Here is an 18,520-nt window from a genome sequence, read left to right on the forward strand (position 1 = left end):
GGTCAGAATGAAGAGTCCAACTTCTAGCTCCAAATGTGTTCAGTGTCTGGTAATCCTCGTAAAAGGCAGCGCACCCCGCGTGCTGTAAACACGGTCTCCTGCCTTCTGACATTAGGAGGGTCCGCGACACCAGCAACAGGCCACCCTCGTCTACAGTCACTGCTTTATCACGAGCACTCACACACGTACTCTGACTGTGGGTGCGGAAGTCTAGCAAGTGCTGACAAGACAGCCCAGCACAGCCGGCAGATACAGTGACACAAAGAGGCTAAGACTCGCATTTGGGAACCCAAAAATCCACGTCTGTCTTCGTACAGTCTGAAACAAACAACAGAAAACGAGGAAACGGGGACATAAAACGTCAGCGGCCGGCTCTGCAGGGCACACACGTGTGGGTCTTACCTTTAGGAGAGGAATCACTTAAGACCAGATCCTCGTGGCCTTGCTCCACAATCCTGATGACGAACACGGGGCGCCCGTCCTTCTCCTCGATGGAGCACAGGTAGCGACAGCGCCGGTTGGCGTAGCGGGTGCTCCAGTACAGGCGGCTGGCCTCGTAGCCCACGGGGAAGAGCGCTTTGGGCGAATGGAAGGCCTGCATCTGCTGCGGAAGCAGCTGGCCAATCGTGTGGAAGATGAGGCTTCCCACGCGGAACGTGTGGTCGCGCTCCCCGCGCTGCACGATGCTGGCGATCTGTCGCACCTCGTCGCGCTGGACGTAGACGCGTCTGAAGACGGCAAAGTAACTCAACTCCTGCTCGTGAATTCCCTTTGGTTTGTGCATGGGACAAAGCATCGTTTTATCCTTAAAAAACATGCATTGTGCTTTAATGGCGCAGGTGAAGTGGTAAATGTTGGCGCAGCGGAAGCGGTGACAGCCGCTGGTGGCGCCCATCTTGTGGCAGAAGACGCACTTCATCTGCAGGCCCCTCCTCAGCGCCAGCTCCACGTTTATCAGGGCCCCCGCCTGGGTCTCGTAGACCTCTGTGGACCACAGCGCACAATTCAAGTGGACCCACAGGTCTAGGTCAAGGTTGAGCAGTCTTGCTGGCCCGTCCGTCAGCCCGTCCCCTTCCTCGTGACAGAAGCAACACTTCCGATAGTCTTTGGGCACGGGGTCCGGTTTGAGGGAAGTGCCCAGCTTCTTCAGAAACTCATCTATCTCGTCCTCACAGGGCGGTTTGAAGCCCCCCTTGGGGATGACGATGTGGACGCTCCACTTCTTCCACTTCATCCCTCGCCACTTTTTACTGGCGGGCCGGCAGTCTTCAAACCCGCCGTGCACGGTCCTGAGCCGCGGCTTTAGCTTGACCGTTACCTTGAGCTCGTCTGGCTTTGCCTCTACTTTGGCTGCTTCAAACGCTGGAGGGAAAGTGATGGGGGGTGACACCGGGGGAGAAGCCTCCTCCTGGAGCTGCGGGAGGCAGTGCACGTCCAGAGTGGAGATGTTGTTGCTGTACTGATGGAATGCTCTGGAAGGCGTCTCCTTCACGGGCGACGGTGGCAACGGCGGAGCAGATTCCTGCACAGTGAAAGAACAGGAGTAAGAAGAGCAGTTGGTCCCAGAGCAGGAAGCCAAGCAGCAGGGGGTCACAGGGCCTATGCCCCGGTAGGGGTGGGGGACGGGGGAAGGGTCACACGCAGCAGAGGTGGACGGCAGACGCTGTCCACGGTGCCCACGGGCTGATGAGAGCCGGGCCATGTCGGGAGTCCCGCCCCAGGCCTTCTGGACCAGGCTGTATCTCTGGAGAATGTTCCGCCCCCAAACCTCCTCAGACACTCCTCTCTGACCATAATCAAGCCAGAAAAATCAATGCTGAAGAGAGGAGATATCCGGTTTAATCCGTACAACGGAGCGGTGCTTTCTGTTGCACCAAACAAGAACTTCAGAACGTGATCTTCTCTGAGCTTATCCGCACTCGGAAACCTATGTCTGTCCATCTCAGGCGGAACTCATCGGCATACGTATGAGGAAAGAAGGGGCAATGGTCCCCCATCAAATGCACCGTCTGGAACCCCTCCCTGCGGCTGCCCAGCTCTGATCCAGCTGCTGGAAGCAGGGAGCAGAGAGACAAGCGCCCAGACTTTCTGGGTGCCCGCAGGCTTCCCGGTTCTCACACGACCCCTCCAACCGGGCATCTGAGAAGACACACCTCACATAAATCCAGGAGCAGGCAAGAACTGCACACCAAATTTTAAAAGTATCTGGTAAAAAAGCAATTCTTCCTCTTACAGAAGTTGACACAGTAATCTTTTAGAAGACTGTATTTATTTATTTTGAGAGCATGAGCGGGGTGGGGGTGGGGAGAGAAGGGGGCAGAGGGAGAAGGAGACTCGCCGTGGAGCAGGGAGCCCCGCCCTAGGCCTTCTGGACTAGGCTGGATCTCTGGAGACTGTTCTGCTCCTAAACCTTCTTGGACACTCCTTCCTCTTGATCCCAGGACACTGAGATCACGACCTGAGCCGAAGACAGAGGCTTAACTGACTGAGCCACCCAGGCACCCCAGCATATTTTAATTTAAAGTCTAAATCTATCTGGCATAGAGCTTGATTTCGTTACACTGGAGACGACCGCCTATTATAAAAGAAGAGCAGCCTCGTCTGCAGCGAGGAAGGACTGGCGGCATTCCCGCCCAAGCAGGCTTCCTTTAACACTAACAGTTCAAAATGTTTATCCAGGGGCGCCTGTATGGCTCAGTGGGTTAAAGCCTCTGCCTTCGGGCTCAGGTCATGATCCCAGGATCCTAGGATCGAGCCCCGCATCAGGCTCTCTGCTCAAAGGGGAGCCTGCTTCCTCCTCTCTCCCTGTCTCTGTCTGCCTCTCTGCCTACTTGTGATTTGTCAAATAAATAAAAATCTTAAAAATAAACAAAAACTGTCAATCAATCAACCACACGTCGATACACTTAATTCACACAGAATCAGGCACCGCAGACCATTTCCACCGTGACATGAGCAACATCTTTCTCCCCAAAATACAGCAGTTGGCTCACAACGTGTCTGCGAACAGGCTTTCTCATCAGGATAAGAGCAATAAAAGCTTTAAGTCCTACTATTGTAATTAAGTCAAGATATTGGTAATTATTTCAGTAAAATTAAAGATATTAGTATTGGTGTTTTATTTATAAATTCTGAACTTTTAAGACATAATTCAAGTCTACCCCCTACCCACCGTCAAATAAGCTGATTCATCTGAAAAAGCAGCACGGGCTGCCCTTCCTCAGACATGCAGCATCTACTAAGATGCTACCCAGAGTCTAGGAAGCTCTTCCGTCCATCAGCGTAACCCCAAACCATGGAAACCACTCATTATACGCTGTTCCCTGACGGAGACGGTCCTCAACTTACCTTGCTTTCTGAGTTTTTTGCTTGTGTGGTTGATGCATAAAGAATGAAGCAGTTATTACTACAAAAGACGATGTCCTTCTCCACTCTATTGGAGCTTTCTCGGGAATCCTGTGAGGCAAACAGAAACGTGTGGGAATCTCGAGCCAAAATTTCCTAAGAACACGTTCTATCCATTGTTGGTTTTTATGCTCTGTTAAAAGTGAAAGTAGTTCTCTATCTTAAAAGTAAAAAAGTAACTCCCTGCCAATATTTAGCATATCATTTAGCCAAAGAGAAAATAAATGTATAAAAATAAACTTTATTACCCGTATTTCACTCTATTCAGACATATGGGCGTCTCATAATGTCCAATGTACCCGTCTGCTGTCACCGTTTGGTTTTAAGCTAAACACGTCAAATATACACTGAGGCTCCTGGGCAGAAGGGGAGTCCCGCGGAGCGGCCGTGACCGGGCGGGACACCTGACACAGCAGCGGAGCCACCGTAACCGGGCGGGACAGCTCAGCGGAGGGACACCCTAGTACCTTGCTCACAAAGGCCAGGTCTCTGAAGGACTTGCGCACGCCGCTCCCGAGGACCACCACCTTGCAGTGACAGCACCACTGCGGCCTGAGTGCCGCGCCGTCTGCTCTCCCGGGACCGGAGTCCTTATATCCAGAGAGACCTAAGTGCAGAAGACGGCCGTTAGCGAGCCACATTAACCAGCTACCCGATGCAGGCGTAAAGCTAAATCCACTCGGAACACGGCTCATCTGACACACCTGATTTTATTCTTTTTTAATAAAAACCTTATCTTTCAAGCAGTGGTTATAGGCAGCTATCACGCGTGTGGCCCTGGAGCACAGAGGGACACACCTGTCCTCACGCACCAGTCCGCCCCGAGATCAACATTCGCCCTACGTGCAAAGCGAGTGGGGTGGGGGACGCTACCTCTGCTTGAGGGTTAGACAATAAAAAATGCTTAATGAGAGATGGAAGAGATACATATACAAGAGTCCTAAATGTGATCCGGAAAGTCGCCGAGGGCTACGGAGAGTCCCAGGGCCAGGAGACAAGCGTGGTCAGGCACGCGCGGGGCGTACCATCCGCGCGGGGCGTACCATCCGCGCGGGGCGTACCATCCGCGCGGGGCGTACCATCCGCGCGGGGCGTGGAGGCGGAAGGCAGGACAGGGAAAGTGAGTGCGGCGGGAGCAGCCTGGAGGCCGAGCCCGGAAGCCCACACGGGCAGCTCTGGGTCAGAGTTCGTGGATGAGGAGTGAGGCGCTGCCAGGTCCCGAGAGCAGGGCCAGGACCGAAACAAGAGTCCGAGGGAATGGGGCGAGGCGGCAGCCCTGCCCTTGAGCCTACGGAGCAGCTCATCCGTGGGGAGAGCAGGGCTCGTGAGGACGGGGCACTGGCCCAGCAAGACGCAAGTGGGGGTGCAAGGCCCAGAAGGAGAGGGGCACAGTCACAGCTGCTGGCCTCGCGTGCACCTGAAAGCCAGGCCGTCGGGGTGGCGGGCCCTCCGGGAGACACAGAACAAAAGCTGCGGAGGGCGAGCAGCCCGCAGAGGGAGCCGGCACTCCGCCAGTGCCCGGGTGACTCCCAGCCACTAAGGTCAAACCACAGCACAGAAGACGGAGCACCCACAGGAGGCCCAACTACCCAGGACTACACACCAACACGCCACTACCTGTTCAAAACTAAAGTGGGATTTTATTTTAATTTTTGAAGTGAGATGTAAAAAAAAATTTTTTTTTAAGATTTTATTTATTTGACAGACAGAGATCACAAGCAGGCAGAGAGGCAGGCAGAGAGAGAGAGAGGAGGAAGCAGGCTCCCCACCGAGCAGAGAGCCTGATGCAGGGCTCGATCCCAGGACCCTGAGATCATGACCTGAACCGAAGGCAGCGGCTTAACCCACTGGGCCATCCAGGCACCCCTTGAAGTGAGATTTTTAAAGAGAATAAGCTTGTGAGTGGAGAATGAATCTGAGGTTAACAAAAGGCAGACTGGCTCACCATTGCTTGTTGGAGGGAAAGGCCCATCGGGCTGCTTCAGCCGGTACGAGCTGGCTAATCTGGGAGGGTTTGCAGGTCCTGGCGGCGGCCCACGAAGAAATAAATGCTGTCGACACTCCAAGCCTGGGTTTACTCTGTGGCTACCGACCAAACCCATGGATGGAACATCTGGAGCATTACTGACCTCATAGCTGTTAGGAATTCGGACGTGAAGAAGGTCGGAAAATGCAGCCACCACACTGCTAATGTTCTAGAACACAAGTGTAAACACGGAGTTAGCCCCGGAGGCCACAGAGAGCCCCAGGCGTGGGTGAATGCCGTCTGCCGGACATGCACGGTGCAGGCAAATCCAGCCACTTTCACTTATACTTAAGAGTCTCGGGGGAAAAGAAAAAATCGTTTTAATGGATCAGTACCCCATCAAGCTTTCCTGAGCAGAAATCCTCACACAAGGATCCCAATTAGCGTGACGCGTTTGTGCGACCGTTCAAGTACACGGTCGCCGCTGCAGGAGGGAGGGAAACCTGGTCTCAACTGCCTCAAGCGGACTTCGTCCAGTGCCGGGCAGAGAGCGCGGTGTCCCTCCCCCCCCCACCGGGCTAAGCTGTACCGATGGCCAAAACGTTCTATCACTGGACGTAGTGTGGGGGCCAACATCCTCACCGAACCAAAACAGAAAAAAATTCTCAGGAATTTATTAGCACTTGACCGGGGCAGCTGCTACCTGGACGTTCGCACTACTCCTGTAAAACTGAGTGCCGACCAAGTTCTTTCTCACGGCTCCATTTTCTACGTGTAGTTCTCAAGAGGTTTCTCTCTGAAGGACACACGCTTTACTAAGAACACGAGAACACGAGCTTCATTTTGCCCCGGCCTCCGCGGAGAGCCACGTGACGCTCATTCAGGGTCTCAGGAGCAGCCCGGACACCTGACTGCTCGTCCTCGCTCTGGGGGCTTCTGCCCGCCACGACCCTGCTGTGCATGTCTCCCTCTAAGCCGCCCAACGCCCTGTAAGAACGTGGACAGTTTATGATGTTAAAAAGCAATTTCATCTTTACCTCGGCAGCCGTAGGATGCAGGGTTATTGCCACAGATATAAGACCCGATCTGGGACCATTTGGGGATGAACCAAAAGGTGGTGTGAAAAATAAAGTGCCTGGCTCAGCTTTGATGTCATTCCTTCTCGATTCCAAACCTTAAGTGGGGGGACAAAAGAAGGAAGGAAGGAGAGAGGGAAAGAAGGAACGTAGGGAGAAAGGAAAGATGATGGAGTGTTAATGGCTTTTCAAAATCAAAACATGAACGTCAGTAAACCGTAAGGCGGTAATGACAAGTACTTTCACTAAGAACGTTCTGTACCTTTCCCAGCACTGCTCGGAAGAATCGGAATAATGGGCGACGGCACGGGCTCTGGAGGCTCCTCTTTGACCAAGGACAAATCTGGGTATCTGCTCACTTCCATCCCCACCACACTCTCAGGGGAGGACGAGGGAACGAAACTGTCAGGAGTGTCCCGATCAGCACCGTGATCCTGAATCCTGAGAGAAGAACACAGATTACACGTCCACCACTGGGGGCTTCCTGCAGACCCAGCCCTGTCCACTAGAGGGACCAGGAGGTTCCCCTGGACAATGGCAATGACGTAAGAAGCCAAAGAACAGGTTCGGGGCCAAACAAGAAACCTCTCAGAAAAAGACCCAAGAAACACATCCAACTATGAAGCAGTTTAATGAACTTCAACATCAAACAGTAAAGACTTGCCAAGAAGACGTTCAGACTACCACACAGCAGAAGAAGCACGATACTCACACCTCTGGCTAGTCCCAGGTCCCTGAGACTATGGAACAGTCTGCAGCCAGAAAAGGAAAGAGCCATCTCGCACACCCCCACGGGCACACCTGCAGAGCCCTCCGGGCTGCTGCTCGTAGAGGCAACGGGGGGAAAACTTTGTCACTAGAGCGTCACAGGCCTTTATTTTTTCTAACTGATCAAGTACAGTGGAAAGAAGAGAATAGTCTAGCCCAAGAATCTAGAGGTTAACTAGGGTAACTGAGGTCAGGGGGCAAGTGTGGTGTCAAGTCACTGCTGTAGGGCACCCCCAAACCTGGGGTCTCCCAGCACCCCCAAAAGGAGACACTGTTATGTGGAGAGAATCTGAGCAGTAACATTATGAGGAGACCCAAGAGTGGCTTCAGCTTCTGGAATGGGTCCCTGTGAAGCAGCAGTGCCCTACCCTACGGCACAACACACGCACATAACTGCCCCCGATTCAGGGATCGAGCAAGTTCCAACAGCACAATGCAGAAGAGAGCAGGGAGACTGGATTCTAAATCTGGAAAAGTAATGTCTTTTTGGCCCACAGTTGTCTCCTTGGTGGAGTAAGGGACTTAATCTACATGATGTCTCATCAAGCAGAGGGCAGTTATCCGATTAGCCAAAGGAGAATCACCGGAGGAAGTACACGAGAACCTTTCCTAGACCTAACGAGGTGGGGTGTGGTTACCTACTAAGGGAAACGGTTTCTCCCCAGAGTCTTGGGTCTGAAGTGCTAACAGAAAGAAGTACAAAACTGGACGGGCCAGTCCTTAAATCCTCCTCCCCAAAGGCATTCTCTAGGATCTGTGACTGCTGCCCTTTGATTTCAGACATCTGTAAATATCAGTAAGTGACAATGATCTCCGAGATATTTTGCATACAGACTCCTACTTTTTTTTTTTTTTTAAAAGATTTTATTTATTCATCTGACAGAGAGAGATCACAAGCAGGCAGAGAGGCAGGCAGAGAGAGAGGAGGAAGCAGGCTCCCCGCTGAGCAGAGAGCCCGATGTGGGCCTCGATCCCAGGTCCCTGAGATCATGACCTGAGCTGAAGGCAACGGCTTAACCCACTGAGCCACCCAGGCGCCCTGCATACAGACTCCTACTGCCTTAATGTCCATTTATGTGTTGAACTTCTTAAACCATCTAAGAACTGAAAAATGTACAAACTAATTACTTTTAATAGTAAGAATGTTTTCTAAACTAAGTCCTAGAGAAAACCATTCAAATTTTCACCCCTTGCATGTTTTTACATGTTATCCCTGCAATCCGTACAGACACACTATATACATATTTTTTTTTAAATGAAATACCTAAAAAATATGCAAGAAAAAGAACTTCTACCTTAATTCTTCCTGATTATTATGAGGAGGTGTTGGCAGGGAAGCTGGAACATCCACTGTCTTGGGGCCCTGAGCAATAGCCCTGGCCAACAAGTCATCCTGGGGTCTGAACGGCAGCTGAAATGGTTTAGGTCCTAGACTTTTGGTAACTGGAAAAGCGAAAACACAACCAAAAACAGATTTAGTCAAAACGGATACATGGGGGAGAATGTCACGACTTGACTGCCTTTTCACCAAACACAGCTGGGAAAGGCACACTCCTCACAGGTGTACGACTCAGAGCTGTACAGTCATACCTTCATGGCTCATTAATACTCCAGCTCTTCCAGCAAGTTCTTCAGTTGTCGCAAAACCATTTGCCATCTTCTGACAAGCCATAGGAGGTGGTGTAGGAGGAAGAGAGGCAGGGGGTGTTGGAGGATTACTTAAATTATTCTGCTGCAGGAGACCAAAAAATTTTAAATTATATGCTACAGAGCAAATATGCCATGACCTTGCTAAAACTTAGTTCTGTGAATTTTTAGCACATGGAAGCAAGGCTACAGAAATGTCATCAAGACGCATCTTCATTCCTAAATGAACACCAAGAAGAAAAATAAATGGACAAGGCCAGGAGGTTTTTTGGTGGGAGAAATACTCGGGCTTATATGGACCAATTCGCCATTTGCTTACTCTGCCCAGCTTGAGTACTTGAAATTAAGAACCAAAGTTACATTATTCTATTCTATACATCTTTCAAATTTCATTGTTATAGCCAGTGAAAGACAGCTTTAAAACTCCACCAATAAATTGCAGAACGTTCTCAAGAACTCCATTATTCAATTCTCATTAAGATATGCCCCAGGTCCATTAAAAGAAACAAAAAACAAAAACAAAAAAACCTTGAGAATTTGTGGTCCTAATCCTATCATTACAACTCATAGCCTCAATATTAGAGTCTGGACTGTCCAAAACCTCTGTAAGATGCCAAAGTCTTAGCAATAACACGGAAATGGCTGACTCGTTAACAAACGGGAGTCCCCTCCAAACACTTCTCTCTGCTTAGCATGTCATCGATTTGTCATTGTTCATTGATGGGTCCGTCTCTCAGGGATTGTTGGAATCTACCAATAATACCGTGAGAATCGAGTGTAAGGTGAAATTACAAATCTTGCAAAGATCGGGGATTTCATGAAGGTAATGAAGGTGTGTTGGAGAACAGCTTGCATCAGAAGAGAAGCATTTACAAGAGTGAGGACAGGCTCTAACTGAAGAGAAAAGCCGACAATGACAATAAATGGAGCATCACAAGAGAATGACTTTAATACTAAAGTAAGAAGAGAAGCCCTCCAGAAAACTGATGATACTCTCAAATATTTTTGCAAAAAGATCATTTTACGTAAGTCAGATGTGAAGTAAGAATGTCTAAATAAGGCTATTATAAAACGTTGCTAAAACAGTAACCCCAAAAGATAAATTTGAGTTAGTTTGGTATTTTAGTTTAAGAATTACTGTCTAGTTGTAATTATTACCTAAATCATTAGACAAAATACACTTTTCAGTTTTTTCATTTCATTTTCCAGGGAAAACTGCTAACTACATCTTTTATTCTATTTACTATGTATTTGGATTCTTTTTAAAGAGTTAATAAAGGTTATAGGAAAACGGGTATTTTCTCTACCATGGAAATACATAAGGGATGTTCTTCACTATTTGTATTCTTACCTATAAAAAATTACAAATATTTATGTTAGAAACTCTTCATCCAGGGAAATTTTCACCTTTTAGCTGAACTAATAAAGTTTAAATGAAACTTCGAAGATTAGATGGAAAAACAAGACAAGCTCTCCCAATTCTGATATGGTATCCAAAGAGGAAGCAAGGTAAGACCTTGGCGAAGAAACATACCTTGTAGATCAACTGAGAATAGTAATCCGAAACCCCTTCAAGGGTAGCACTGCCAAAAGTTCCTAGAAGTCGGCTCCCACTATTAAATTGGCCACTGCCATAAGGAAGAAAGTGCGCAAAGTTCACTCCAATGATTGGTTCCATTAGAGGGAGCAGAGAGAGCTGCTATTAAAAAACACATTGAAGAGTAATGTACACGGTCAACAAAACAGAGCGTTTCGCAACTTTTCTAAGACCCAAGGCAACTTAGTCCAATAAGGCTTGACAAAAACAAGACTTAAAAATTTCGAGTATCAAATGCTAGAGTAAGTAAGTGAGAGAGACCACAGAATCTCTAGGATATATTTAAAAATGAGCTTTACTCTCATCTGTCTTAAAGGGATGCTACCAGGCATCTAACAAGAAAAACATGTTCCTTATCTTTGCTCAGCAAGAATCAGGGCATGAAGGGAGGCCAGGTACCCCCAGTGGCACTCTTAGGGGCTGTCTCCCACCTTCTGTGACAACCACAAAGGTGTAAGAACAGAGTTTACTGCGGGGAGACCGGCAGCTGCATTTCCTTGCATCCAGAGTCACAAGTAACACAGACAGTTTCTCTTGGTGCTGAGGCTGCTCCTTCTGACCACAAGTAAATCCTGACCGTCACCTACCAATCCAACTGTCTTACTGCCATTTTCGGGGGCCAATAGGATATGGTGCGGTTTTGCTCGCAATCAGGAAATCTACTAGACTCTTTGTTGAGACATCATTTATCTTTATAATTACTTTACTTAGGAAATATGGTGATAAAGAGAAAATTTCAGTTTAACAGGGTTGAAAACACATTTGACGCCTCACTTGACTTTTTAAAGGAGCTGCTCCAAGCGACTCACCTGCTTCAGGTGGGTAAAGGTGTCGGCGGTGGCGTACATGGCTTGTTTCTCCTCTTCATCCTTCTTCCTTTTCTTGGAGCGAGGTGCAGCCTTCTCCCCTGTCCTCTGAGTCCGTTTGCTTCGAGGTTTCTTGGTTTCACCTCCTCCATCTGTTTTTGGCAATTGGCTGTTGCCACATCCAAAACCACCTTGCACTGGAGCCCCCAAAGTTCGCTAATGTAATTGGAAAGGTCAAGAGGTAAGTGGACTGTGCGCGCACCGGCCCCTGCAGTTCATGCCCATCCAGTCCCGTCCCATGACGCACCTTCCTAACGGGTACTACGAGTCGGGGAAAGGCAGTGGCCTCTTACGGTCTGTTTTCTGAGTGATCACCCCCTTCTCAAACACTATTCTCAAGTATGGAAGTTGGTAAGCTGCAAAGCTCACAGAAAGACCAGAATTCTTAATGTGGCTACTCTCCATCTTAGAGCAAGCATTACTCCTCAGGCGGGGACCACCAGGACCCAGTGCAGACCGGCGCTCCCTGGTCTTGCTCTCTGGAGACTGTGGGGAAGGGGTGCTCTTGGTCAGGTGCCCACGACAGCCCCTGCACCATGGTCCTGGGGAGTTCTTTTGGGTTTCCCTTAGGAATGGGTGAAATACAAGGTCTGTCCATAGCCTATGTACCTTCGCTGAGAGGAACAGCTGGCCTTGGATCAGTAAAAATAAACAACGCCGGACATTCAAATTAGCTCACGGTCACACATGTGACTGGGTAATAACGGCTCTATGCTTGAAGTCCATGAGAGGGGCTACATGTACGCTAGCAAATGAGTGCCCCCCCTTATTTAAACCTTTCTCTTTACTTAATGGCTAAGAAGAAGTGAGAATAAACCAGTCCTTGAAGAGGTTCTAGAAGGTACTGCTGTCAATACCTAATAATAGGGAAATATTTTTAGGGGCCATTGTTTTTAAATTAGTTATACTTTGTTAGATAGGTAACTAGAGTTGCTACATGTATTTTGATGTATTCTGCACTGAATCTTTGAGGGCTTGAAGATTACAGTTTCCGGTTTTATTCTAAATGGCTTGGACAACGCATGGCAACATTTTTTTCTGTAAACAGACCAGCGGTAACATTTCAGGCTCTGCAGTCCATACAGCACCTGTCGCAACCACTCAACTCTGCCCGGGCAGAGCACTCAGCAGGGAACAAGTGTGGCCGTGTCCAATGAACCTTTAAATCCATGGACACTGAACTTGAATTTCATATAATGTTCACATGTTGTGAAATATTACTCCTTAGATTTTTTTCAGCCATTTGAAAATGTAAAAGCCATTCTAAGCTCAAAAAGAAAGGGTAAAATGTCCAAGCAGGCTCAGACTACGCATCCCAGGACGAGATAATGGTTCTCAAAAAGCAGTCCCGGAGCAGCAAAAGGAGTACCACCTGGGTGGGGCGCGTCAGAGATGCATCTTCCCTGGTCCCACTCCAGACCTCCTGAAGGAGAAACTCTAGGAGTGAGGCCCAGCACCCTGTGTTTCAACAGACCCTTTAGGTGATGCTGATTATTCAAATTCTGCACCTCTCCATGTTCATATGCATAAGAATCACCATGGCAAGAACACATTCTGGGGGCACCTGGGTGGCTCAGTGGGTTAAGTAAAGCCTTTGCCTTCGGCTCGGGTCATGATCCCAGGGTCCTGGGATGGAGCCCCGCATCAGGCTCTCTGCTCAGCAAGGAGCCTGTTTCCTCCTCTCTCTCTCTGCTTGCCTCTCTGCCTACCTGTGATCTCTGTCTGTCAAATAAATAAAAATCTTTATTAAAAAAAAAAAAAGAACACATTCTGATTGGTAAGTCTGTGCTGGTTAACATTCTGCATTTCTTAAAAAGTTCCCAGGTGACAACATGGGGGCTTAAGTGGGTAGGAGAAGAATCCATGAAACAAGATGGGATAGGGAGGGAGACAAACCATAAGAGACGCTTAATCTCACGAAACAAACTGTGGGTTGCTGGGGGGAGGGGGGTTGGGAGAAGGGGGGTAGGGTAATGGACATTGGGGAGGGTATGTGCTTTTGGGTAAATTGGAAGGGGTGGTGAACCATGAGAGACTATGGACTCTGAAAAACAATCTGAGGGGTTTGAAGTGGCGGAGGGGTGGGAGGTTGGGGTACCAGGTGGTGGGTATTATAGAGGGCACGGCTTGCATGGAGCACTGGGTGTGGTGAAAAAATAATGAATACTGTATTTCTGAAAATAAATAAATTGGAAAAAAAAAAAAAAAAGAAGTTCCCAGGTGAGCTCAATGCTACTGATCCCCAAGGGCTGTCCTTTGAGTAGCAAGGACCTAAGACTTTCTTATTGGGTTGTAAGAGTTTAATAATGTAGTTGTTTATTAAGTACGTTTGGGTCAAACACTTTAAGTGCACTGCAGACATTATCTCTGATCCTCACAACTACCGTAAAAAGCAGGCATTACCACATTTCAAAGAATACTTCTAATTACAGTAGAGCACAAAGGTTAAAAAATCATTCAAATGTCTGCCTGAGATAAAAAGTTAATATTTTAATGTATCTGTGTTCAGTCTGTTACTCATGCCTACAGACACTGTGTTAAAACACAATGGACACACTTTGTATTCTTTTATTTTAGTGGCCTGACACATTGTTTCCCATGATATTAAACATCCTTATATAGCATAAATTTTAGTGGCTGCAACAACAAAAAAGAAAAAAAAAACACTTTCAGATATAGCTTAAAGAAACAATAATTTTAAAAAAAGAAACAATAATGTAATCAGTAACTACTGTACTAAACTTACTTTCTCTGAAATTCTCATTTTTTTCTTCATTAATAGAACATTAGCTATGCATGTGGTTGCATCTTTGCATATTTTAGAATTTTATATTCCTATGCCAGATTCCTCAATTTGTAATCAGTAGGTCAAAGGTATGTACCTTTTCCAGACATTACCAGCAGAATGTGTTTTAACTGTTAATCCTTGCAGCAACCCTATATGATAGGGAATACTACTACTCCTGCTGTGTACAGATGGGGAAATCAAGGTACAGAAAGGGCTGAACATGCCCAGACCATCCTCCTGGTAAGTGATGACACATGAACTTTATACAGGCTGAGGAGGAACCTCATAAACCTCCCAGGAAGGCCCTACCACTCACTGCACAGCAACCAGAAAGGTGCTCTTCCCCTAACCCCAACTCACATGTGAATAAGCAGACTCAGCATGGATGAAAACTTGGTCTACCCAACTACCGCCACAGTAATTTTGCCTGTCATGTGACTAGAAAGTAAGTGGAATTTCATCATTTGTAAACTGGGGGTAGTAAGTGTTCCTGCCATATGACTAAATGATATCTCAGGCAATTGCTCAGCACAGGATACCTACCTGGAATATGGTAAGGCACCACTACCCTTAGTAATAAGGCACCCGACCCCTTGCCACCCTCCTAAATGGATATGGGAATATGTGACACAGTCCAAACATGTATACATCTACAAGTGATCTCACTCCTTTTTCTATCATAACATCCTCTCTATATAACATAATCATCAGTACTAAGACTTCAATCCCACACACTGGGTACTTATGTGCTAATACTATACTAAGTACTGAGAATACAAAGGTCCTCAGGATGTAGCCTCTGCCCTTCAAGAAGCTGTTGCAGTGGTATTCTAAAGACTGCTATGTGAGCACATGTGCATCAGCACATCTGCGAATGGCTAAGCTAAGAAAGGTCTAGGGAAGATGATTCTAGAACTGAGTTGTAAAAGAAAAGAAGACGTTGGCCAGATGTGAAAAAGAAAGGATAGCAACTGGCAGAAACAGCTGCAAATGGCCCCATGTGGAAAGGTGAATTCAGAAAGGCCTTCAAGGGGATTGCAAGCAGTTAGGTATTCCTAGGGGGACAGAATGCAGTGGAGAAAGTGGTTAGAGACTGGGCAAATTGGTGGCAACAAATAGGACTGAAAAAATGTTACCACTAAAGTTTACAGAAGTTAACTGAATCTATCAAGGCAGCAGCCAAACTCTACAAAATGGTCATACACACAAATAAGAGAAAACAAAGAGTAAGAACACTTGCTCCAAGAATGGCTTCATTAACAACCTTAAAAATGAAAATCTGAACAAAATGTACCACTTCAGCCCACTCAATTAAGAAATGACAATTGTAGGGGCGCCTGGGTGACTCAGTGGGTTAAAGCCTCTGCCTTCAGCTCAGGTCATGATCCCGGCGTCCTGGGATGGAGCCCCACATCGGGCTCTCTGCTTAGCAGGGAGCCTGCTTCCCTTCCTTTCTCTCTGCCTGCCTCTCTGCCTGCTTGGGATCTCTCTCTCTCTGACAAATAAATAAATAAAATATTTATTAAAAAAAAAAAAGAAATGAAAATTGTCAAATCCCAATGAAAAGCGCTATAGGGAAAGCTTTATGAACAAAGCAGCAATGGCACTGCGGCTTCTGGATGGCAAGGAAGTGAAAGCACGGGAGCAGACCAGCTCCTGCAACCTGGGAAACCCAGCCTGGCTGAGAGCTTAAGGCAGTTCAGGGAAATGCAGGGCATGGAATCCTGGATAGGTATATTTACGAAGTACCTCTTCATCCATTAAAAAAAAAAAGGCAAACTCAATGTTTTGTACCTTAAAAAGGGCAGAACAGTAATACATGGGAAACTATAAAGATAAAATAGTAACTTAAAATAATGTAAGATTCCATTTGTATAAAATTAAGTATTAATACATTGTAACACAATTGATTCCCAAAACGTGTTACCCTAAGCGCCCTGAGAGTCCCCATGGGTATGAATGGGTGCAGAGCTATCCTCTGCATTCCAAAGATGTTAATGGAAATTGCATACTTATTTGCAATAAAGATACACAGACGTTCACTTTTTGCTTCAGTTAGTTAGATCATCTCAATGCAGTGACCATCAGCTGACAGCCACATGTCACATATGAAATGCATTACTAGTACATGTCTTTGATTTCTGAATAAAAAGCAAGCAAATTATTACTTAAAATGGTTTATGGATGGGAGTCAAAACATGGGCTCCTCAGAAGTATAAACAACAAAATTAAAGTTTGTCTTTTAGAGTAAAAAGTTGCAAAGCCTTGTTGAAATTAGTATCGTGGCTGGCACCGATCTGCTGCAGCTAGAAATGAAAACAAACAGCACACGGGATTTGTGGTTTTTAGGGAGCACACTTACCAATCCTTCGACTGGGTTCTGCCTCTCAACTGGTTTGTTATCTTTTGTACAGTCTTCTTCAGAACAAAAGCTGCCTTCAGGTTTTTGACTTAACAGGGAAGATGATTTTTTATTTTTCAGCAGATGTTTCAGAAGTTCATTGCCCGACTCTCCCTTGGCAGCAGGGGCCCCAGCAGACTGGGGAGGACTCTGCCCCGAGGAGACGGGCCTGGCCGCCGCTCTCTCCTCCGCCTTCCTCCCCGTCTGCTCCCCCGGCTCAGGCCCGTCCTGGCCCGGGCACTGCTGCAGTGGCGGAACCGACTCTGGTGTGGCCTCCTCGGCGGCGGCAGGGGGTTCCACGGAGAGCTTCTCTGCCTCCGGGTTGGCACACGTCTGCGGATTGGGGGTTCCCTGCGGTAAGTCCCCGTGGGGCAGCTTGCTTTCCAACTCCACGCCCTGCTGGCCGGCCGCCGTGCCCGGAGTCGACGGGCGGCCGGGCTCGGCCGAGTCCGGGTCGGGCTGCGGCGGGGGCTCGCTGGGCGTGCTCACCGTGGGCGTGGAGGTAGTTTCTGAGACACTCGGGGTCGGTGGGGCTGTTATGTCGGAGTGGGGGGTGGACGGCGCCCTGGTGGATTCCACATCCTCGTCTTTCTTCTTCTTTCTTGTTCTTTTCTTTTTCCCTTTTTCTTCGGGGATTATGTCGGAATACAACTGGATGAGAGACTGGGCCGACCCCGGGTAACTCTGTCCATGGGTGGCGGCAGGGTCTTGGCCGCAAGGGAGACTGCTGTTAGCCACCGCAGGGGCCGCAGGGAGGGCAGGTGGGAAAGGAGGCCGCACGGGGGACTGCGGGAAGCCGGCCCCGGGAAGCCCTCCGTGCACCTGCTTGACAGCATGGAAATTCGGGCTTCCGCCAGGTACGGAGGGTGAATCAGGAACGAAGGGGGGCGGTCCTACCTGCCTTCGCTCAGCGGTTTGTAGGAAAGTCTGCGTGGGAGGGGAGTTCATGGGCGCTGGCTGCACGCTCTGCTGCTGCGAGCCCGGCCCCATCTGCTGCTGGTGCTGTGGGGACTGCTGATGCGGCCTGGGGGGCGGGGGGAAGTCACAGGGCAGGTCGGAGCCGAAGAACGGCATCTGGGAGCGCAGCGGGCCGTGAGGCTGCACCCCGCCCTGCTGCAGAGCCCTCTGCCTGTCTACCTCCTGCATGAGCTGGATTCGTTGTCTTTCCTGCTGTTCTCGCAAACGTTCCTTCCGTTCCCGTTCCTGGAAGCTTTCACTGAACGGGTTATTGTCATCAAACTCCACCCGCGGTGGCGGTCCACTCTGTGGATTCGCCCCGGGCGCCGGCCCCGGGGCCGGTGTGCAAGTTCGTATTGGTAACTGGGCGACAGGAGGCTGCATCCTCGCGGGATGAAGGGGCAGGTGGGCGGCAGCACTGGGAGGCTGCCACCCCGGCAAGCCAGGCATTCTAGCAGGGCTAGCGTGGCCCGAAATGACCGCTGCGTGCGGCAGCGGCTGTGGCACCATGGGGAAGCCGGGCTGGCCCAGCGCAGGCGGGGCAGCGCCCGGGACGAGCGGCGGCTGCGGCTGGACGCCCGGCATCCCGGGCGGCGGGGCCATGGCGCACTGCTGCTGCTGTTGCTGCTGCTGCTTGATGCGGTAGTCCTCGATCAGCTCCGCGTGCTCCTTCTGCTGCTTGCGGATCTGGAAGCACAGAAGTCAGGCTTACTCGTGCATCTACACCGCAGGGTCAAACGCGCTCGCTGGCGGGCGCCTACGGCGGGGTTATGTATAAAGCGCATCTTGCAGAGGCAGAAGTATTTTATCTTGCTTAGGCAGTGGCCAAAATCACAAAAAAACCTGGATCAATATTACCTCAGAGTTTTTTTTAGAAGTTACAATTTGAGTACGTGATCCTGCCCCGCATCAGAAAGGCTGCACGGGGGGAACTCTTCCAATTTAAGGGATCACATACTCAAATTGTAATTTGTTAAAAAAAAAAAAAAAACAAAAAACTCTGAGGTAATATTTTGAAAAGTTCCTAATCGGCTACTAATATAATGACT

General features: G+C 48.7%; 1 protein-coding gene across 11 annotated transcripts in view; it reads right to left on the bottom strand.

The window, feature by feature from the left end:
• The window catches only part of KMT2C (lysine methyltransferase 2C), a 274,521-nt gene that overhangs the window by 10,991 nt on the left and 245,010 nt on the right, over positions 1–18,520 (bottom strand). For 8 of the 11 annotated variants that reach the window (XM_044246890.1, XM_044246882.1, XM_044246884.1 and 5 more), the window contains 11 exons: positions 16,476–18,158; positions 11,269–11,481; positions 10,397–10,561; positions 8,806–8,947; positions 8,511–8,658; positions 6,710–6,888; positions 6,409–6,545; positions 5,351–5,600; positions 3,873–4,012; positions 3,349–3,456; positions 403–1,522 (listed from right to left, as the gene is read on the bottom strand). In XM_044246890.1, the coding sequence (XP_044102825.1) occupies positions 403–1,522; positions 3,349–3,456; positions 3,873–4,012; positions 5,351–5,600; positions 6,409–6,545; positions 6,710–6,888; positions 8,511–8,658; positions 8,806–8,947; positions 10,397–10,561; positions 11,269–11,481; positions 16,476–18,158 (4,285 nt within the window). The remainder of the gene's footprint in view (positions 1–402; positions 1,523–3,348; positions 3,457–3,872; positions 4,013–5,350; positions 5,601–6,408; positions 6,546–6,709; positions 6,889–8,510; positions 8,659–8,805; positions 8,948–10,396; positions 10,562–11,268; positions 11,482–16,475; positions 18,159–18,520) is intronic. The other 3 variants (XM_044246888.1, XM_044246885.1, XM_044246883.1) reach the window with 3 other exon arrangements.

The sequence above is a fragment of the Neovison vison genome, chromosome 4, assembly GCF_020171115.1.
Source record: "Neovison vison isolate M4711 chromosome 4, ASM_NN_V1, whole genome shotgun sequence".
Lineage (NCBI taxonomy): Eukaryota > Metazoa > Chordata > Mammalia > Carnivora > Mustelidae > Neogale > Neogale vison.